We start from the raw sequence: 23,791 nt of genomic DNA on the forward strand, positions 1-23,791 counted from the left end.
GGCTCAACAGCGTGATAAAGAACACTGGTTCTGTTCTGGGGATAACCGTGGGTCTTCTGGAGGCGGCGATGATGATGACAAGAGAGATTCTTTATAAAATCAATAAAATTGCAGACAACCCCAATCATCTTCTTCAGCAGACTGTCTTAGGAAAACAGAGCATCTGCAGCCAGAAGCTTTGTCAGGATTTAGGTTTCTTTTTTTGTTTTATAGTCAATTTAGTTCCTGTGTCATCCTGTCCCAGCTGTCTCCTGTTTCCTTGATTACTCCCTTGTGTATTTAATCTCATCTGTGTCTGTGTTTCCTCGTTGGGTCCTTGTCTATACGGTCACCCGTCTATTGTCATTGTCTTTGCCAGTGCTACCTGTGTTGATTTCCTAGCCTCTGAGTTCACCAGTGCTGCCTGGACTTCTGTTTATTTGCGAGAGCTTTGATTAAAACATCAAATTTTACCATAACCTGGGTCCTCAGTTTCCATTCCTCACCATTTTTAACCACAAAATCATGACAAAAAGACCAGACCTAAAGTTAAGTTAGCGAAAAAATAATAAGAAAATACGTCTACAACATGGACCCAGCAGACTTTGAAAGCCTTCATAAATTGTAAAGGGGTTTATGGATTAAGTGGCGAAACCCTGCTTCATTTCTCGACGGTTTGGGGTAGCCACAAACTGCATTTTGGCTCTACAGTACTGGATGCCTCGTCTCCCCAGTATGGACTTGACTCAGTTGTGGGAAGAAGCAGAGTGGCATTGCCAGGCAGCTTTAGCTGTCATGGCCGGCAAACCACTTCCACCCAAGTCTGATATCAGTATCTTTCGCTCTACCGCCACAGCTCCAATCACCACTTCATTTCCAGTACCATCCCCAGCCATTCCGCCAGCCACAGTACCCCTGGTCTTGGGGTTTCAGGCAGCACGACTGTCTCCTGGTCAACAGGTAGCATGGCTGAAGGTGTGGCTGGTTCCCAGACTCCAGGCTGCCCAACCGTCTCCAGAGCCTTCCGCAGTTTAGTCCTCTGAACCCCCACTGGCTTTTGCCCAACTGAGCCCCATCTTGGTCTCCAGTCGCCAGCCGCTGCAGTCTTCTTTCCTTCAGCCGCATTAAGCAGGCATCCAGCCCCAGTAAGCAGGTCAATTAATTCTCTGGCATCAGCAACTGTGTCCCTGACGTCGCCCAGCTTACCTTCAGAGCGTCCCTTTTCTCAGGTCTAGCCCTCCAGTGAGTCTCTCAGAGCTCATCCCGAGCTCACCGAGCCAAGCATCCCCTAGCAGTTCAAGCCGCCAGCTAGCTTACCTGTTCCTGGTCTTCTCCGTGGCCCCAGCCGGCCTCACGGCTTCGTGCCTCTTCGTGTGTCTGTGCATTCACCCAGCCGTCTGCCTATATCTCTTTGTGGGTTCATGCGGCCACCCACCTGGCCGCCCGTCTTCGTCTCTTCGTGGGCAAAGCCTGCGCTGCTGCTGACTGCTAGACTCACCAGACTCGGTCCTCCTCCTGCGCCGTTGCCGGACTCCTTGCAACAGGCCCTGCCCTGACCGCTTTATTTGGGACTGAGTTTGTTTTGTTTTCCTTGTGTTTTTCCTTGGACTCTGGCGCTCCGTCCAGCAACCCTCCGCCCACCAACCCTCCGCCCACCCTGGTTGGGTTGTTTTTGTTTTTGGACTTTTTAGGCGTCTAGTAGCCGCCCTTGAGAGGCGGGGTACTTTAAGGATTTAGGTTTCTGTTGGGCATCTGGCCAGGATGCCTCCTGGACGCCTCCCTGGTGAGGTGTTCCGGGCATGTCCCACCGGGAGGAGGCCCCGGGGAAGACCCAGGACACGCTGGAGGGACTATGTCTCTCGGCTGGCCTGGGAACGCCTTGGGATTCCTCCGGAGGAGCTGGTGGAAGTGGCTGGGGAGAGGGAAGTCTGGGCCTCCCTTCTGAAGCTGCTACCCCCGCGACCCGACCCCGGATAAGCGGAAGAAGATGGATGGATGGATGGTTTCTGTTTTTGTTTTCTAGTCAATTTAGTTCCTGTGCCTTCTTGTCTACTCCTTGATTGATCCCAGCTGTGTCCTGTTTCCTTGATTACGCCCTTGTGTATTTAATCCCATCTCTGTCTGTGTTTCCTCATCGGGTCCTTGTCTATATCGTCCCCCATCTATTGCCATTGTCCTTGTCAGTGCTACTTGTTTTGAGTTCCTTGCCTCTGAGTTCACCATACTGTCTGTTATGTCTTGCACGCCAACATGCTGCAGAATGAGTAAGAAACAACGGCAATGGTCTCGGTCCTTGCAACACGCGCACCCCTCTTCCCCCCCGTAAGAAACAATGGCAACGGTCTCGGTCCTTACAATGCGCAACCACTGAACTACAACCTTTAATTTCCATTTAGGATGAATTACGTATTTTTGAATTTGAATTTGAATGTGAGGTTCAGTTTTTTTTTTATGTTGCATTGGCAGAGAAGGAGCATGTGATTTCTGTTCAACACAGGGAGAGTGTGCAGCTCTGGTTAGATTGAGAGCATATCATCTGCACATAAATGCTGTAAGGCTGTGGTACTTTGTTGGGGAATGAAAACAAGAAAAAAAAACAATGCCTCTCTCTGAGTTTAGTCACTGCATAGCCAAGCAGTAGAGTCACTCTCTGGAGTAAAATGTAATGCTTTCTGTTGGAAGCATGAGAAATGCTTACCTAAACACTTAGTTTTTGAAAATTATTAATATTTATGTTTTAAAAAGAAAAAGTCTCTATTTAGTTAGATATGGAGCAGCAGCTGTCTTTTCACCAGAGCATTTCAACCAATTTAAGGGAGTTCCATTTTCTTTAAGCAGGCGTTGTGGCTTCCCGTTTGACCCTTCAGGCTGAGTTCTTTTGTTCCTTTCACTTCTCTTCCTTTCTATCCTCCAATTTTTCTTTCCGGGGAAATATTTTCTCCTCTTTCAGGCAGGAAAGAGGAGAACTCTGGCAGCAATGAGTTCAGTAAACTGCTGTTTCCCTCAAAGGATACCTGATAAGGTTTTTGGTAGAGGTCTGGTCCAACAATGAGAGGAGAGAGCAGAATATTAAGGGACGGAATGGGGTTTGCTGGCAAAAAAACTAAATCTGGCTTAGCATGCTGAAAAAAGAAATACTCATATGACAGATTTGGTAGTTATTTTCTCTGCAGAAAAGTCACATTTTTCCAGTTTTGTTTCTTGTAAGTTTCTAACCCTTGAGGTTACTCGGTAAAGTATTCTTAACTCTGTTGATGCAAGACAGTTGATTGGGGAGTGAGGCAAAGAATGAGATGTAAATAAAAGCAAGCAGAGTTCTCGGGGAGATTATGATGACATAATTGGACCATTGAGACCAATGGAATGTTCATCAGTGAAACCTGCTCAAAAGCTCCCCATCAACATCACTTTGAGTGCTACAGTACGGATGAATTTAAGGGCGACTGACCATAAATTGGACTTTAATCTCAGAATTCTGAGATCGAAGTCAGTGAAATTGGTTCTTGTGTGGCTCCTGCCGTGTGACTGGACACATGAACTGATCAAACCTGTTGTACTTTTATTGGCTAATGCCGTGTTTGAAAAATCTGCCGACACTTAAATCGTGCTGTATGAACCAGACTTAAGACTCACAAGCTCTACTCCTCTCGTTTCGATCACTGCGCCAACACTGTCTGACTCTGGTCCCTATGGTTTACACCTTCAAAATAAGATACAGATGCGCAACAAAAACGATCATTTTACTTTCATGAAAATTTTAACTCGCGATAATGACAAGAATTGCCTCCACATCCGACTACCCAAAAGCAATTAACACCCTGAACTCTCGCATCCACTAATTATATGATAGCTTATTTGTATGTGTGCATATATAAATTTCACTGATGAATATTGTAACTGTCACCATACTTCTGTTTATATTGTATGGATTATCCTACATTGTTCACACGTTTTTCGACCTGGCTTTAATCTCATTTTATTTACAGTGACAAACAATAAATTCTAATTCCAACCGAAGGAAACATGCTTACCTATTTGTGCTATGAAACTGCACTATGTGGCTGGAAAATACATTATACATTCACTTTAAGCAGCTATTATACAGTGTTCTCATTGGAAACTTGTTCTGTTTGTAGGCTCCAAACAGCGACCCTCCTCCTCTGCCCAGCTCCTCTCTTCCAGAAGGTTACTATGAGGAAGCAGTTCCCTTAAGTCCTGGAAAGGCTCCTGAGTACATTACCTCTAGTAAGAAATAAGCTGATATATATGTTTATTCATTAATGTAATATGTGTCTTTATAGATAGAAAACTGCTAACCTACGTGTTATGTTGTAAGGTATAAAAACAGGTTAGGCAAGAATAAGCTTTACTTTGGCCTATTCCTTTTTTAGTAAACTGTGGGTTTATTTATTGTTGTTGTTTTCTTTTCTTGCTTCCTGTGTTTAATGTGGACGATTTACCAAAATAAAGTGATAAACTTTAAAAAAAAATACTAACCCTAACATAGTTAGCTTATTTCTGGTCAACAAAATTAAGAATAGTCCATGTTTCTTCTCAGACTATGATTCAGATGCCATGAGCAGTTCCTACGAATCGTACGATGAAGAAGAGGAAGACGGGAAGAGTCAGAAGATGCGTCACCAGTGGCCATCTGAAGAGGCATCCATGGACCTTGTGAAAGATGCCCGTATCTGTGCTTTTCTGTTGCGCAAGAAACGCTTCGGCCAGTGGACTAAACTTCTGTGTGTCATCAAAGACAACAAACTATTGGTGAGAGATTGTTGAAAAGAAATACAGACAGAATGGTTAAGCACAAACGTTACATGCGTGGATGACTGGCATCAGATCTTATATGGTTTACATAGGATGGAAATAATAACTTTTTCCCTTTATTTAACCAGGTAAAACCCAATTGAGATCTAGATTTTATTTTCAAGAGGGACCTGGGCAGAAATCTGCAAGACATAGCAACATGGTTACCCAAAAGTAAAACAAATTCAAACATATGCACAAGTTTAAAACAAATTACAAAACAGTTTAAAAACATTGGCACTGGTTGATAGAATCACGTTGCATGTTTTTAAGAACCCCTCAAAATAAGTCCATTGAAATCAGATCTGACATTTTGAGTTCAGACTGGAGCTGATTCCATGCTGTAGAAGCCATGATGCTGTAGAAGCCATGATGCTGTAGAAGCCATGATGCTGTAGAAGCCATGATGCTGTAGAAGCCATGATGCTGTAGAAGCCATCATGCTGTAGAAGCCATGATGCTGTAGAAGCCATGATGCTGTAGAAGCCATGATGCTGTAGAAGCCATGATGCTGTAGAAGCCATCATGCTGTAGAAGCCATCATGCTGTAGAAGCCATCATGCTGTAGAAGCCATCATGCTGTAGAAGCCATCATGCTGTAGAAGCCATCATGCTGTAGAAGCCATGATGCTGTAGAAGCCATGATGCTGTAGAAGCCATGATGCTGTAGAAGCCATGATGCTGTAGAAGCCATGATGCTGTAGAAGCCATGATGCTGTAGAAGCCATGATGCTGTAGAAGCCATGATGCTGTAGAAGCCATCATGCTGTAGAAGCCATGATGCTGTAGAAGCCATGATGCTGTAGAAGCCATGATGCTGTAGAAGCCATGATGCTGTAGAAGCCATGATGCTGTAGAAGCCATGATGCTGTAGAAGCCATGATGCTGTAGAAGCCATCACACTGAATGCGCTTTTGGGATGTAATTGTCATCATGGATGTGCAGCCGACAAATCTGCAGCAGCTCTGTGATGCTGTCATGTCAATATGGGTTAGAATGTTTCCAGTGCCTTGTTGAATCTACGCTACCAAGGATTAAGGCATTTCTGAGGGCAAAAGGGGGTCCAACCCGGTACTAGCAAGGTGTACCTAATAAAGTGGCGCATGAGTGTATGTACAGTGACAAACAATAAATTATTTTCTATTCTATCTTTTGCCCCTCTCTCACAACTCGCTTTCCTGTCTGACCACTCTCAAATTAAGGCCACTGGAGCTAATAAAACATTAAAAAAATGGCAAGAATGAAGTTAGTGGGAAAGTTTAAGAAATTTAATAACTTCATTTGTGTGTTTAAAGAAAATCATTGTTTGTTAGTGTTCTAATTGTAAAGTTTTGTGAAAATGAAGTTTTCTGGTTGTTATTTCTGTCTGTGGTCTTTAAACATCTGCACCAATAGTCACATTTTCATTCAGTAAGCAATAAACCACCTGTTCCTTTCTACTTGTAGTGCTACAAATCTTCTAAAGACCAGACCCCACAGATGGAACTCACTCTGGCAGGATGCAGCATCATGCACATCCCCAAAGATGGCAGGAAGAAGAAGCACGAACTGAAGATTATCCACCAGGGAGCAGATGCCCTGGTGCTGGCAGTGCAGAGCAAAGAACAGGCCGAGGAGTGGCTCAAGGTAATTCAGTGAACCAGCACCTGCTTGTACTGTGTTTTCTATTTATTGAACTACAGAGCTAAATCCCCCAATGAGGGAATAATATGGGGAAATTTTTCTGCCATAATCCAAGAACACACATAGTCTTAAAGCAGGATTTCATGTCTTTTGTTCTCAAAACTTTTGATACTTTTGCTTACATTGGTTACATTTATATTTCCAAACAGGAAAATTATTTTTTGAATTAGACTGATACAGGGTTCAGCATATTTAAATATGTATATTTTAAAGTAATATATTTTAAAAATGATGACCAACAACAACAAACAACAAATGTTGTGCGCTTTGTAAAATGCTCATCATATTAGCTGGTATTTTGGAGGTGGACATAAATACATCCATCCATCCATTTTCTGGTCACCCTTGTCCCTACTGGGGTCAGGAGGGTTGCTGGTTCCTCTCCAGCTACGTTCAGTAGTTGTAGCAAAGATTAGATCAATTAGACTGAACAAAACTCTTATCTAAGCAACATTTGAATTTTAGTTTTACTTTTTAGTAAGTTGCTTACTGAGAAAAACATGTTTGATGTGCATTACTGGTCATTTTTGGTCCTGCAGCTTGAATGTGTTTTAAAAGCTTTTAAAACCGCATTTTATGTTACATTTCATTGTAACTTTGCCGACCCACCAAAATTGGTCTCATGAAATTTTCCTGTTTATGGTCCCCCCAATAATGAGATGGGATTTATGTCCTTGATCACTGGTGTAATAGCCCAATCACTTGCCATAAAACAATAAAAGGAAAAACTTTGAAGCCAAAAACTCTGAAAAAGCTTCACCAGGTAATAGATGCAAGATGTACCCCAGTTCATACCTAATGTCTACTGGTGATAGTCAACAACCCCTCCAACATCCTTCAACATTTAGAGGGGGATTAATGGACTAATGGATGGATAAATGGCACCTTGTTTCAACAACATACAAATACGGGCATCAGGGGCGCCGTAACTGGGGGGAAATTGGGACAATTCCTTGGGCCAATGACCAACAGGGGGCCCTCCACAAAAAAAAAAAAAGTTTATTTTTCTTCATAGAAAAAGAAAAAGAATTGGGGCCCTGTCAATTACAAAATTAATTATATTGTGTTTTTAAATTGTTTTTATCAGTAAAAAATAAAGGACCAAAACAAAGCTGCAATATGCAACTTTTATTAATAAAAAGTACATTTTTGTTAAGACTGTCAATATCTTGAAAGATTATCTGAGAATAATTTAATTTCTCTGCCTTCTCCCAGTGCTCTCTAGAGACAACCTATCAGAGGCAGGAGGCGGTTTTAGCGCTGTAAATCACAATCTTTAGCCATCAGTAGTAGGTCAGGGAGGAGATGGAGGAGATTCATGTTTTCACAGATTATCTGCCTCATAACAAACTGTCATGACAGGAAAGCAATGCAGTTACATGCCTTTAAAATTGTGCTGCTTTTTATGGGTCAAATAGACTCAACAAATTGAGTTGGCAGGGGGCCCAATTGAATTTTTTTGTCATGGGGCTCAAGTTTCCTGGTAGCGCCCCTGACAGGAATGAACTATTAAGCTTGACAGAGTGAACTTTGAATTTTAACTGTGTAATATTTATTGCCATTCAGTGTTCAGCAGACTTTAAAAGTTATGATACTATGTTACCAACCTGGCTAGAATTGAGCCTTTAAAAAAGGTAGTATAAAAAAAGTATCTATTAGTGTAGGTTCTGTGGGGATAATTATACACTAAAGTAGATTGTGCCATATGTTATGTGATTTAAAAGGATAGTGAAGGATAGTGAATACTTAATGAAGTATTCATATAATAGTATATGACCTCACATTGTCACATGAGCTGTTACTGGCACAACCAACCATTCAGGAGACTTATTTGATATCAAGAGACCCAATATAATGTAAATTCAGTCTATTTTAGTCAGGGCTGGAACTTTAACATATTAATTTCTATTAATGAAATACAAAGATTTTAACATGTCACCCTGACACAGAGTCAATAGATGCAATAATTAATAGATAGCATAGACTGTGTCAAAGATGCAAACATCAATTTATTTTGGCTGCTTCTCACACCTATAACATAGCAATTGGCAGTATGTTTTTTTTAAGAGATCCATCATTAGTTGTAACATTAGATTTTGTTTGAGAAATATTTATTTTAGATGTGAAAGCAATACAGCAATAATACAGTGTGTAGTATCAAACAAACATCGCCATGTTGTTCATATTGCAATGCATTCTGGGTAAAAGACATCTGTAGGTCCGACTGCTCTAGCTCCGTCCAGGCAGAACAATGATGAGTAACATTATTGAGCCTTTTTAAAATTGAACCAGAGCGTGTTGAAATCGATGGGAATGTAGAAACCACAAGAGGTAATGAAGATGAGGAGGACCAAACAAAGGAAGAGCACAGTGTTATCCGTAGGAGCTGGTGTTTTGATACTGCTGCCTTCAGCTTTATAAATGAAACTATGAATGACACGTACCCCTGGTTGGACTGTGTGATCCAGTAAGTACTTCTATAGTTCTCTGTCCGGTCCATTAATAGCTGTTTAGGGTCTAATCTTCATCCACAATAAACAGGGTGGCAGTGGTGGCAGTAGTTGGTTATACTGCCGCAGAGCTGCACCAGCATTAAAAAGAGCTCCCAGCGCTGTCTGTCTGACGTTTATCCCAGGGTTTTTTGCTTTCTAGCCAGGTGTGATTTAATTTCATTCATTTGTAAATAAAAACTGTCGGCAGGGCATTTGTTTTTATCTTGTGAATGTAACGATCACTTGTTAGAGCCTTGAACAGTTTTGCTTGTACAGTGACTCTTTGGTGTATCACAAACAGTATTTTTTTAGTTAATAGGAAAATTACAACATATTTATCCCAACATGTGCAAGTAGTCTTGGATCCCTTTAATTGAAAGTCATATTTAGCACCCAACTCTGACTCCAGTTTGCTCAGTAGTACATCAGGCAGCCACAGTGGCTGCCTCTTTCCAATCGAAGAAATACAGTCCGTTCCCGCCCCCTCAGCCTCTGAGTCGCTTTCTTAGCCAGACCTATGGAGCCACAGTCTGTCATTTCCCCAACCAGACCCAATTATGTTTTCTGCAAGCCAAAACCCGACAAGTTGAGGACGCCAGTGCAGCCAGAGCCGGTCTAGAATGCATGTGGATTGGACATAGGAGAATTTTTGTGTGTTAAAGAGTGTATTGGCGGATTTTCATATTTCTTACTACCCACCATTTGGGTTATGCATGTAGATCCCTTTCACTGCCAAGCCAAGATTTGATATGCAGGGACCACCTACTTCCTCTGCAGTTACGAGAACGCCAGGTCTCCATTGCTTTTGATCCCTTAACTGCCATAGGGAAGGATAATATATTAGAGACAGGGTAGAGACCATACATGTGGACCTCATTGGAAAGCTTCCTACATTGAGCTGCTTTATTAGGTTGTATGTTGCAAAAAAAATTCAGACATTATAAAATGAGGTCTCCACTTATTTGTTATTGACCTTTGTTATTGGTTAATATTTTGCCAACCTGAGTTGACGTGTTGAAGTATAAACTGAATTCACTCTGCCCTCAGTCATTATATGGGTTTTCATTGGTATAATGTCCTCAGCAGTCTAATTAAAATAGCATTCCTTCTGTTTTCAAGGTGATGAGGGAGGTGTGTGTAAATGGAAGTGCAGACCTCGATGGAGCTGCATCTGGATTACCTGTCCTCAAAGCAGAACTGGAAAAGGTAAAAATAAAACCCACATGTTCTTAAGATTGGTGGCGTTGCAAAGTATGTCTGTTCTTTAGGAATGTTTTTCCACCTGATAGTCCGGTAGTCTTTGTTTGACTGGGGACCAAAATTGCAACATTTGTAAAAGTTTTGCGTTGGTATTTCAAGTTTCTAAGGTATATTGTCTTTTAAATCATTTTATTAGATATCCTCTGTCCTAGTTACTATTTTTTAACTAAACTTAACTTTGTGACAAACTTGATAGACAGGGCAAAATTTGGTTTGCAGTGGACAGTTAATCAAATCGATTGTTATAGCAATAGATACCATTAAAATATGAAGTGCACATTTATCACGTGCCTTCTGATGTGTTTGCATCATATTAGAACTGTACTCCAAACTCTTAGTAAATTAACACTGCAGATTGAGAGTCGGATTTATCAGCCAACTCAATCTTCTACAGAAATTCCTGGAATTTTTATTTTGTACTTTACCTTTATATAGCCACTTTTGGACTTTAGTGCCTTTTTCAACCCTCCACTTTTGAGGAACTATGCTGTTTACTCTTCTTTGAAGTCACTCCTCTTCTGCTTTGGTGATTTTCTGTTGCCAGAGAACATCATCTGACCGGCCTAGCTCAGATGGTGAAGCAACCCATGAGAATGGACACAGTGATGGCAAAGACCAAGGTGAGAGTCACAGGAAGTAAACAATGTGGAACATTTCAGTTGACTTTAGCAGCACTAAACATACAGTTCATGTCATCAGGGGCGTGGTAAAGTGGGCAAAAGTTAGGACAATTCCACCAAACAGTTTTGTTTTTTTCTTCATAGGAATAGAAAAAAAATATTTGGGCCTTGTCAATTACAAAATTAATTATATTGTGTTCTTTAAATTGTTTTTATCAGTAAAGAAATAAATGTTACCACTCAAAGACCAAAACACACATCCATATTTGCACTAAACCCTCCTCCCCCCTCCGGATTAGCATGAAATGGTTCGTTCCTGCTTGGTGCGTGTCAGGTTCAAACACCTATCAAAGACAAAATTAATTAAACACAAGAAAGACAAGAAAGATGGATTCTTTGTACTCGCGAGGAGAACAGACAGAGATGTGCTTTCAGTTACAATCTCCTACCGCTCTGAAATCACATATGCCTGCTCCTCTCTTTTATTGCATTTAGGATCCCTCTCACATTGGACGCTGCAACTCTCAAAGGGCGGGGAAAAAAAATCATCACATAGTTGCAGCGCTAATGACAATCACTATCTAGACACATGTTATCTACACACTAGATTCTTCTGTTCCAGGCACGGCGTCGAGCAGACAAGTTGTATGTCTTCACGGTGACGGCTTTGTTGCTATCTAACAGGTCAAGGAGAGCAGAGTTTCCGGCCGGGCCGCAAACTCTGCTGGAAGTGGTTGTCACTGCTTTCTCTCAGTAAGGCCTCAGGAAGGAATCAAAGTTATTCAATACACAGAAACATTCTTTATACTAAAATTAAAATGAAGTAAAACATATAAGTAAAACATTATAAAGATATAACTATAAGACTGCATGAACAACAAATAATTGATAATACCAATAATACAATTTACCCAACAGTGCGCTTGATGGTGACGGTGTTCAGCAGCAGTCAGTAGAAGACAAAATAATAATAAAGCCAGGTTTTCAAAAGGAGAGAAAGAAAAAAAGACAAGAGTGTCAATTTGTAGCCCAGTTTTTCTCCAAGAGAGGTGGTTAGACTGTGTGAGATTTAGGATAGTTAGCTTAGCTGCAGACTGTTTGCCTCCATTTCCCTAGCATTTAAAGGAGAGAAAAATATCTACCAACATATTCATATATTTAAGTTGTACCTGTACCTTTTACCACACTTAACAGATGTGTCAGTCTGCAGCAGCTCTAACCCTAATATCAGAATAATCCCTCCTTCCTGTCCCAGTTGAAAAGGTGAGCAACACTGTTTACAGTAACAAGCTAGTTAGCATCATTCCAGGGAGTCTGTCAATTTTTCCTGTCTCACTGCTCTTTTTACAATTACACAGTAAAACAATATATTTATTAGTGACAGTCTTTATAAAAACAGCCTCTTGTAGGTCCAGATAGTCCTGACTTAGCTTGCATTTAAATTACAGATATCTGTTGCCACGTCCCTCCTGACCCGTCCCCTCCTACGTGAAATTAAAGCTGCAATATTTTATGAACAAAAAGTACATTTTTGTTAAGACTGTCAATATCTTGAAAGATTATCTGAGAATAATTTAATTCCTCTGCCTTCTCCCAGTGCTCTCTAGAGACAACCTATCAGAGGCAGGAGGCGGTTTTAGCGCTGTAAATCACAATCTTTAGCCATCAGTAGTAGGTCAGGGAGGAGATGGAGGAGATTCATGTTTTCACAGATTATCTGCCTCATAACAAACTGTCATGACAGGAAAGCAAGACAGTTACATGCCTTTAAAATTGTGCTGCTTTTTATGGGTCAAATAGACTCAACAAATTGAGTTGGCAGGGGGCCCAATTGAATTTTTTTGTCATGGGGCTCAAGTTTCCTGGCAGAGCCCCTGCATGCCTTTACTGGGTACACAAACGTTTCCTGTAAAAGTTCTACATTTGAGAGAAGATCAGCTTATAATAAAAATACTTTTGCTCAAAAAATAAGCACATTGACTGATATAAGCTGCTGGGATTTTCTCCTCCTGCTGAAACCCACACCAAAGCAGATAATCTGTCAACGCACACCAATTTACCATCAGCAGGCCAAATTCATGTGGAAACAAGTAGCACTTTGCTTGTCTTCTAAGTTATTTGGGTCGTCAGCTAAATATTAGCTATGTGCTTTTGTTCCGTCTTCTTTTTGGTTGAGGTCTGCTACATTGACTCTGAAGAGCATTTCATACCAGATGCTGAATGTCCATGTTTGTTTTTTCTTCTCTTTGCCAAATTATTCTCAGTTGGTTCAGCTTATCACCCAGAAACATGCAAAGCAAACAGAACATTGCTCATTTTCTGTCAAATCCCATCATGATCAGCCATGTTCTTTTTGTAAGGTGTCACACAGAGTGCTGATCAACTAGAGTAAAAGTTTTTTTCTAAATAGATTTTACATCAGTTAATAGCTGAGAGAACAACTATTCTATAGCTGTTCTTTCACCTGCATACAAAACTATACGTATAGTACACACTTGAAACCAGAAGTTTATATAAACTGACTAAAAAGACACATTCATCTTTTTTTTCACTTTCTGAAGTTACATCAGACCACACTTCTCTTGTTTTAGGTCTGTTAAAATTACCCAAATTCTATCTTCTAAATACAACAATAATAAGAGAAAAAAATTTGTCAAAGATTCTTTTACATTTAAACATTGAAGAAAAGGGTTGGGGTGATGTTGTCATGACTTTGGAAACTTCTACTAGGTTAAAGCTGCGTATAATTTTGATACATCATTTTTTTTTCATATTTGTTAAAACTGTCATTATGTTGTGACACTTTGCTGTGAAATGGGTAATATGTGAAAAGATCAATTTCCTCCTCATCCTCCTTGAGCTATGATTGCTGTCTGAAGAAATTCATTGCTCACAACAACAACCAATCAGAGGAGGAAGGTCTTAGCAATGCTGCTCAATGTGCTAATGGTGGAGAAGCAACTTACCATTTCAGGAAAACCATTTGTCCACTGTTATCGGTGGTCATGTTAACTATCCTGAGTATTCACATAAATGATGCCATGGCATCCAGAGAGCTAGTGGGACAGGGGAAGAGAGGATGAGCAGCGCCAAATGAGATTGTGAAGTCTGGTTCATCCTTAGGAACAATTTTCAGATTCTTGACGGTGCCACGTTCTTCTTCTCAAATAAGAACGTGGCACAACATCCATCCATCCATCCATTTTCTATTCACCCTTTGTCCCTAATGGGGTCAGGAGGGTTGCTGGTTCCTATCCCCAGCTAACGTTCCAGGTGAGAGGCGGGGTTCACCCTGGACAGGTCACCAGTCTGTCGCAGGGCAACACAGAAAACAGACAGGACACACAACCATTCACACACACACACACTCACACCTAGGGAGAATTTAGACAGACCAATTAACCTGACAGTCATGTTTTTGGACTGTGGGAGGAAGCCGGAGAACCTGGAGAGAACCCACCATGCACAGGGAGAACATGCAAACTCCATGCAGAAAGACCCCGGGTCAGGAATCGAACCCAGGACCTTCTTGCTGCAAGGCAACAGCTCTACCAACTGTGCTACTGTGCAGCCCGTGGCACAACATATATGGTATATTAATTGAAACAATAGAAATTTGGCCTATAGTTGAGACTTGCAGTCTACCAGCTAACTGCGCCTTAGACAGCGGGAAGCGAGGGGTATAAGCAGACACTGGGTCAGTGTGACCCTGCTGAGACACACACAGGGTAAGATGGCATTTTGTTCTAATGCAGACGTTGTCAGAGTAATGCACACATAATATCTTCTTGATTCTTTCAGACACAGTAAAACCCAGAGCAAACTCCAGTTTTCACTAAACAAATAGACCAAGCTGCACTCCAAAGACTTGGCTGACTAAATGCTGCATTTAGTAAGACATTTAGTAATACTAAAGAAGAATACTAAATGTCTTACTAAATGCAGTAAGACTAAATCCCTCCAGCAGGATGAACCCAGTCATGTTTTCACTTTTCTCTTTATATAAAAACTAGAACAAACCAACTTGTTGCACTACTGGAGATTTTTGGATTTAAAATAAGCAAAATTCACAGATGATGGAGATTAGCTTTTGATTATAAACTTGCTCTTTGTTTATAGTAATATTTAAGGGAGCTCTGTTTCTCCTTGTTATCCTTATTGTACGGATTTAGTAATCCACATAAATGAGCAGGTGGTATGTTTCTTTAGCAGTGAAGGTTCTGCAGAGGTATTTCAACTGAAACAATGCAAAATTTTAATTATTTTTGTTTTAATCACAAACTGTTAATTATGACACAATAGCCTTGATTCTTTCAGGAAAAGCAAAGAAAAACTCCAAATCAGAGCAGAAAATTGGGACTGTTGGAAAGGGAGCCAGCAAGAAGATCACCAAGATCATCAGCCTGGGGAAGAAGAAGCCATCCACAGATGAACAGACTTCATCTGCAGAAGAAGATGGTCCCACCTGTGGTAAGACTGGGTTTCATTAATCAAATTTAGAAAATCTCTTCTCAAAGGCATGACTAATGACAATTCCATGTTGGAAGGCCCTGGTCATCAATGTAATGACTTCTTGGTATGACATAAAACTTTCAATTCCCTATTATTTATATTCACATTTACTCTCAACATTCTACTTCTGCTTTTGTTGGAGCCACGGACGCAAAAGTTAGGACAATTCCAAGGGCCAATCACCGACAGGGGGCCCGCCACAAAATATTTTTTATTTTTCTTCAACTAAAACGGTTAAAAATTACATACAGCTCTGGAAAAATTAAAAGATCTCTAAATTTTGTTTGGAATTTCTGAGACATGTCAGTAATTCATAGATTAATAGAACAATGTTAATTTTATTCACACATATACGTATAAGGAGTAAAATCAGAAATCTGGCCATTTTTTCTAGAGTTGTATATACATGAAACAGAAACTCCAGAATACATCATACCTGCCAAAATCTGTTAGCATTAATGAGAGGCACAAGCAGCTTTGATACACTTCTAGTGGGGTCTGCTCCCCTGGAAATTAAATACAATCTACTCAAAACTATGCATTGCCAATCATTTGAGGAACATTTTATTAAATTCATAGGTTTAATAAAACTAAAACCAATTATTATCAAGGTAGAAGGAACTTAACTGAACTTTATTTGAAAATCATACTTAGAAATTGAATTACCCTTATTTTTATCTGAGCATTATGTGGATGTTGGCCTTTTTCCTTTAAACAAGATTGCATGTCCATCTATGGAAAAGTAGAAATTACGAGTCAGTGTTTTACTACTTCAGTTCACAGTTCATGAAGTGGGCCTATCATAGTTTACCAAACACCTTTCTGTTCACACAGAAACAACCTGACCTTAACATTCTGTATTGTTCTTTAGTTTGACCTTATTTAAGTGACTCCAGAGAGGTTTGGCCAATTTATTACAAAACAACACAACATTCACTAATCAAACTTCAAAAAAGAGCAACAAGAGTAATTAACAAGGCTAAGGACCAGGATCAGACTAACCCATTATTTATCCAAATATTTTGCACACATACATTTTGTACTGAACAACTACAAAATACTCTTCAAATAAATAAAGTCAATGCTTTAAACACTTTCCATTCATAAATATCACAAAAATCATTCTAAATTAATTAAGTACTGTATTACCACTTCAAATTGCCCATTGCAAAAACACACTAACCATAATAGTTTGCATTGCACATTGCCGTCTAAAAAACGGTGCTGATGATACAAGTCTGCCCCCTTATAGCTGGTTAAAAATATATATGCAATTGTCTGTACTGAGTTTTTATTTGTTTGTTTATTTGTTTGTTTTTTGGAGGCTGGTTCAAGACTAAACTTACCACAGGGGACAGTGTACTCAGTGTTTTTTCATCAGGAGCACTTAAAAAAGAATTAAACAAAAAAACAGGTAGACTTAGAGCAATATTTCATAGTTTGATATATTAAGTGAGCCAAAGAGCCACTTATGTCTCCAGAGGTTTCAGATCTTGATTTAGCAGATGGAAAATGTGATCCTATTTCAATAGCGCAGCTAAAAGTGCAACACTAACTGTTAAAGTAAAATTCTTAAAGTAAAATTGTGAAGGTTAAAAAAATCTACCACTGAATATTGAAACACATTTATTTAGTATCATTTCTTCAATAATCTTAGAATGTTCCCAGTTCTAAGATTGTCACTTGTAACCAATCATCCTGCAGTGTATGGTGTTACTGCACAGCAAATTCGAAAGTGTTAGATTTCCAGTGTTAGTGTTGTATGTTAAAAATGCAGTGTTAATTCAACACTTGTTGAGTCTAATTAAACAACATGAGTGTTAGTTTCCCCAAAGAGTTTGTGTTATTCCAGAGAGTTACATTTAATCAACTCTGTCTGGTGTTGATTTTGAAAACACAACAGAGTTGGCCCCACAATTGTTCTGTATCTGTGACATCACGTGTTTGCCCGAGGAGCATGTACAGCAGAATGGCGTCTTGTCTGGAGCTTATAATAACAAGGTAAGTTCCATATTAAGATGATCATGTTTTTAATCATTTTTTTATGGATGCATTAATTTTCTGTTTGCGCAAGAGTATCGAGGCATATACATATTCGCTTGACATAAGTTTATTTGTTTGGATAGCACGGTTTATATGAATGTTTAGTACAGTTCAGTCCTCAAGAGCTACCATCCTGCAACTTTCAGGTGCTTCCCTGCTCCAACACACCTGAATCAAATGAATAGCTCATTAGCAGGTCTGTTCAGAGCTGATCCTGGTCTGTTGGAGTAAGGATGCATCTAAAGGTTGCAGGACGGTAGCGCTCGAGGACTGGACTTCAGCACCCTTGGTTTAGTATTTTTGTTAGCAGCTAAAGCTAGCCAAGCAAGTGTAGCACAGTGTCGGGTGGTTAACCGAACATTAGAACTATAAGAAAAATCTGAAGGCCATTTGATTTCACATTATTTAACTGCAGAGTCGTTTTCTTGAAGTTTTTGGCTTTAGATGGCATAATGAGAATGGCTGTGCTGGACCGGTGGGTTGATCTATGCGATCAAAGCTAAGCCAAAAATGTTTCTGAATCTATACATACAATAAATTAGAACATATTGGTTGCTTTTTTTTTTCTTCATTAGGAAATGAAGAAAAAATGCCATGTTGGTGACTGAAGCCTGTTATGATCATTTCTACACATCACATTTCTTCAGAAAGTACTTTAAATGCTGTTCACAATGTTTCTGTAAGCTGTCTAATTTCTAGAATACCTAATGATTATGTGATACTTAATGTCTGAGTTGTGTTCATGGTAATTATTTCTGATTTTTTTTATGCTTTATCTTGTAGGCTCTCCGGGCAAAACCAGGTGGTCAGAGTGTTATGAATGAATATGATAGTGGCACACACATGTGGGTCTGGTTAGCTTTGCTCACGCTTCTCTTTAAAATATGTATTTATTATCCTAATGTTTGTGCTATTTTGCCTGTTTTTCCTCCATTCTGGGATAAACAGGCATTCTTCTGTTGATTCATGTTCTTCTTCCTGTGTTCAAAGGCCACAAGAAGAATCCAAAACATTTCATGTCAAACTGTGAATCATGTTGTCAGATATGTGCAGGTATGTGGTTATTCTAATGATCCTACTTATTGTGTAGAAGCACTTTCTCATTAGCTTAGTTTACTAATTGCTATATATAGTTAATATTTCTTATTATCCATCTTCTTAGCATTTTGTCAAAGATGAGAGCCAGTGTTGAAGGGTTCCTCATTGGTGTGGAACCAGGACAGCCCTTTCTCCTGCATGTTGGTGAAAACAAGAGCAGCACCAAAGACACTTCACATCAGTGATCACACGATCATCCCTGACCATCCATGGCACACAAAACCATCCATGGCCGCTTTTGATGAACTTTCAAAGCTCACTTCACCTGCAGTGTTCTGTGGCGTATGAAAACCTACAGTTTTCAACATTGACACGACACTTTAGGTGCTTGGTTTTATTTTGCCTGGCAGAGTGTACAGTCTTTATTATGATCATTTAAATGTTCTTTGTTTTAGAAGAAAATTTCTAAAACAAAATGTTTTAGAATTATTTCTTAATATTGGACTTGTAATAAGCCAAGCTCAATTAAGGACTTGGCTTATTACAGTCACTATGGCAAGCAGTTTTCTGAAATGTGTGGAAAGAAAACATCAGATTGCTGAACTTTATGACCTTTGTTGTATATTGCTGTCGGTGCTGTTTGATGATCTTGTTTTGAAATACAAGTAGATTTAAACTGCAACTTATAGTGGGGTTTTTGTTGATTCAAGTGGCATCTAATGTTTTTTAATCAATCCATCAATCAAATTTTATTTGTATAGCACATTTCAGCAGCAAGGCATTTCAAAGTGCTTTACATCAAATCAAACACAAAAATACAATGCAACATAGAATTAAAACACAACATCAAGTCAGATTCCGTCAATAAATTTGCAATTGATTACGTTTCGAATAAAACTCTAAATAAGTGGGTTTTTAGTTGAGATTTAAAGGAAGTCAGTGTTTCAGCTGTTTTACAGTTTTCTGGAAGTTTGTTCCAGATTTGTGGTGCATAGATGCTAAATGCTGCTTCTCCTCGTTTGGTTCTGGTTCTGGGGATGCAGAGCAGACCAGAACCAGAAGACCTGAGAGTTCTGGAAGGTTGATACAACAACAGCAGATCTTTAATGTATTGTGGTGCTAAACCATTCAGTGATTTATAAACTAGCAACAGTATTTTAAAGTCTATTCTTTGAGCGACAGGGATCCAGTGGAGGGACTTTAAAACTGGTGTTATGTGCTCTATCTTCCTGGTTTTAGTGAGAACTCCAGCAGCAGCATTCTGGATCAGCTGCAGCTGTTTGATTGATTTGTTGGACAGACCTGTGAAGACGCTGTTGCAATAATCAATGTGACTGAAGATAATCGCATGGATGAGTTTCTCTAGATCTGGCTGAGACATTAGTCCTTTAATCCTGGAAATGTTCTTCAGGTGATAGAAGGCCGACTTTGTGACTGTCTTTACGTGGCTCTGAATTTTCAGGTCAGAGTCCATCACTACTCCCAGGTTTTGGGCCTGATCGCTGGTTTTTAGTTGTAATAACTGAAGCTGTGCACTGACTCTAGATCTATAACTCTAGATCTATAACTATATATCTATAACTCTAGATCTATAACTCTAGATCTATAACTCTAGATTGTTCCTCTTTAGGTCCAAAAATAATAAGTTCAGTTTTGTTTTTGTTCAGCTGGAGAAAGTTTTGGCAAATCCACACATTTATCTGTTCTAAGCATCTGTTCAGTGATTGGATGGGTTCTGAGTCTCCTGGTGACATCATAATGTAGAGCTGTGTGTCATCTGCATAGTTATGGTAGCTAATATTATTTCCTGTTATAACCTGAGCTAGTGGGAGCATATAAATATTGAATAAGAGGGTCCTAGGATTGAACCTTGGGGTACCCCACATGTGACCTTTGACCTCTTTGATGAGAAGTTTCCAATTGAAACAAAGAAATCCCTGTTCTTTATGTACGATTCAAACCAGTTAATCACTGGACCGGAGAGTCCGACCCAACTCTCCAGTCCATTCAGTAATATGTCCTGGTCAACACTGAGGTCCAACAGAACCAGCACTGTGGTTCTCCCACAGTCCGTATTTATATGGATGTCATTGAACACTTTTACGAGGGCAGTTTCTGTGCTGTAGTGAGACCGGAAACCAGATTGGAAGGAGTCAAAGCGGTTGGTTATCAATAGGAAGCTATTTAACTGTTTACACACAACCTTTTCAATGCCGAGTGAATTTGGGAATTATTTACTGACAGTAGTATTTTTTAAAAGGTTTTATTGGCTCTAGTGGCCTTTATTTGATAGTGAATTGACAGTAAAATGGGTAATGAGAGAACAGGGAGAACATGCAGCAAAGGCCGGGAAGCAAACCTGCGACAGTCGCGTTGAGGACTAAGGCCTCCATATGTGGGTTGTGCTTAACCCCTGCACCACCACAGCACACCCTACCAGTAATATTTTAAAATTCAGATTTCTATGTTGATCTATATTTAACACTATTCTGTGTTAAACTAAGACATTCTAGTTTTGACACTACAAAACTATTAGGTAAATCAACACTGATTCTGCCCCGGGGGTTCAGACACCATTTATAGTTTCCGGGAGAGGCCATTGAAAAGTGTGTGTGTGTTTGTGTGTGTGGGAGGGGGGGTGTTTATGGGTTTTGTGGTGTTTCATTATGGTGTAATAATAAAACATAAAATATTTATAAAAAGTAATTGGAAATGTTTGTATTTAGTAAAAGATATTTTATTTAATTAGGTGGAGATTGGTGAATTGAGATTCCCCTGTGAATTAAAGGTGGTTTGGTCTGTCACAGCTGGGACTATTTAAGGCTGCAGATTCACCTGTGAAATGATTGTTGATGCTGTGTGAAGAATAAACCACTGCTGTTTTCCACCTGACTCTGCCTCAACTTTTCATCCTCACTGTAAAATCCAGCCACAAAAGGTCACTTTGTTACAAGCAGTCTCTATCAAATGAAGCGCAGTCAAAATGTGTCCTCCAAACTGCACAGGTTCTGTGCTTAAAATTCTGTACTACGTGTAATATACACTAATATTACACTGTAAACATACACAGCTTCAGTCCCACACAATATCGCTACCAACATGCTCTTAGCATGATTTGTTAAAAAGAAGTATTATTAAGGGCGTGCTCCGGTGGCGTAGAGGTTAGCGCGCCCCACGCCTGGAGGCCCCCAGTCCTCGACGCGGCCGTCGCGGGCTCGATTCCCGGACCCGACGACATTTGCCGCATGTCTTGCCCCCTCTCCTTCCCCCTTTCCTGTCAGCCCACTGTTGTATAAGGGACACTAGAGCCCACAAAAAGGACCCCCTGGTGGGGAAAAAAAAAAAAAAAAAAGTATTATTAAACTAAAATATTTTAAAGTATAGGGACAAGAAAGCTCACAAAAACAATGTATTTTGTTTTGATTGACATTAATACTAAGCAATGACTTTATTGTTTACAGTATACAGTACAGTAGCAACAATTCAGATGGCAAACTAAAGTCATTTATAAATATGTTTACAGGTTGCCTGTCAGGTAAACTTAAAACATGAAGTAATACAGCAGCCTAATGAAAGCCCATATAAAATAAATTAAATAAAGCTTACCTTAATTTTTGACAAAATAAAATAGTCGAAACGAAACTTCCAAGTGTAGAATGTATCGATAAGAAATCTGGTGAGTAAGCTATATGAGATATAGTATGCGTATTACCACAAGGTAGGATGGATTGATGGGTAGTACAGATAGTCAGAACACCAGCCCTAGAGTATTGGAGTTTGACTCGTGTGTTACACCAATGTGGCTTGTCTACTTTGGAGCTAACATCTTGGTTTAGTGAAGTCAATTGAGATTCCTTTTTGGGATATCTTTTTGTGGAGCTGTCAACAATGTCAAGACAGGACATATGAAAAGCAAAAAAAGAAATCTGTTATGGACTGCCTGTGTTTTGACTGACAGGCTATCTGAACGTGCTGTCCAATAACCGTTGGCGTGAGCGCTGGTGCCGCCTGAAAGACAACCAGCTACTTCTCCACAAAGACCGTGACGACCTAAAGAGCCACATCGCCTCACTGCCCCTTCGAGGCTGCGAGGTCAACCCCGGCCTCGACCACAAACACCCTTTCGCTTTTCGCCTCCTTCGTAATGGCCAGGAGGTGGCGGTGCTGGAGGTGAACTACTGATAGGACTCTGGAAGACACTTGGTAAAAAAGAGATGCATTGCACTCATGTTTTATTACTGTGTTCTCTGGCTTTTCTTGAGGCTTCCTCCTCTGAGATGATGGGGCGTTGGTTGGGGGTGTTATTGGCCGAGACTGGCTCTACCACTGACCCAGCCACCCTGCACTATGACTACATTGATGTGGAGACCACCGCCAATGTCATTCAACTAGCCAAGCAGTCCTTTTGGTGAGTAGAACAGCATTTGCTTGCTATTTTTAGGTTTGTTGTCTCCCTCTTCATGAGCACCTAAATAACTTTATGCTTCTATCTCTTCAGTTTCACTAGTAAACGTGCCATCTCTCCCAATCCATACCTTGACAGCCAAGTCAATGGCTATGCCTGTCCCTCTGGTATGGCTCTACATTATGATGATGTGCCTATAAATGGAATGGTAAGGACACCTGGGCACTTTTATTGAAGTGTTTTATAAAATTTCTTATAATCTTGAACATTCAAGTTTTCTACTCCCTTTGCAACAACAAACTTCATTGTGTTTTACTGGAGTTTTTATGAGCCAAGACACAAATATATAACTGTACAGTCAATGAAATTGCCTTGATGATTTGTTGTTTTCAACATTTTAAATAGATAAAAAATAAAACAAATGTGATGGATATTTTTTATTTACCCTAAAACCCTTAAATAAAATCCAGTGCTACCAATGTCCATCAGAAGTTCCTTAATTAATAAGCACCCATTTGGTAATTAAATGAATGTTAATGCAGGTTTTCTTTGAAGAACTCAAAGGTTTGCAGGGGAACACTGATCCTCCAAGATTTCACAATTGTTTTTGTGACTTTTTTGGCGATCAGAGACATCAATTTCTACTTTAGAAACATTTACGAGGAATTTTGTGATATTTCCTCATTCCTCATTAAACCCATTCCAAAATCTAAATATAGAAGAAAAAAATATTTTCTTTTTCTTATATGTGACATATTGATATATTGGACAAAAACATTTTTCTTCATTAACAAACTTAAATAGCTCAATTTTTGTTACTTGCCTTATTGACGATGAACTGTAATTGAAATAGTGTGAGGTTGATGCAATAAAATGGTACAAATAGTCATGTAAGCTCAATATTTTTGACTAAATCATCATTCTCCTACTTCTTCTTGCCATCTTCT

General features: G+C 39.7%; 1 protein-coding gene and 1 long non-coding RNA gene across 3 annotated transcripts in view; both read left to right on the forward strand.

Moving 5' to 3' along the window:
- afap1 (actin filament associated protein 1) overlaps positions 1-23,791 on the forward strand; it is a 53,413-nt gene that overhangs the window by 19,892 nt on the left and 9,730 nt on the right. For both annotated transcript variants that reach the window (XM_044097701.1, XM_044097702.1), the window contains exons 4-12: positions 4,116-4,224; positions 4,538-4,749; positions 6,238-6,417; positions 10,086-10,172; positions 10,771-10,846; positions 15,164-15,316; positions 22,398-22,609; positions 22,702-22,847; positions 22,938-23,052. In XM_044097701.1, the coding sequence (XP_043953636.1) occupies positions 4,116-4,224; positions 4,538-4,749; positions 6,238-6,417; positions 10,086-10,172; positions 10,771-10,846; positions 15,164-15,316; positions 22,398-22,609; positions 22,702-22,847; positions 22,938-23,052 (1,290 nt within the window). The remainder of the gene's footprint in view (positions 1-4,115; positions 4,225-4,537; positions 4,750-6,237; positions 6,418-10,085; positions 10,173-10,770; positions 10,847-15,163; positions 15,317-22,397; positions 22,610-22,701; positions 22,848-22,937; positions 23,053-23,791) is intronic.
- LOC122820349 lies at positions 17,635-19,249 on the forward strand. Its single transcript, XR_006368771.1, has 5 exons — positions 17,635-17,876; positions 17,977-18,080; positions 18,185-18,246; positions 18,392-18,454; positions 18,564-19,249. It is a non-coding gene; the product is annotated as an uncharacterized LOC122820349 (long non-coding RNA).

This window comes from Gambusia affinis, linkage group LG18, assembly GCF_019740435.1.
Source record: "Gambusia affinis linkage group LG18, SWU_Gaff_1.0, whole genome shotgun sequence".
Taxonomy (NCBI): Eukaryota; Metazoa; Chordata; class Actinopteri; order Cyprinodontiformes; family Poeciliidae; genus Gambusia; species Gambusia affinis.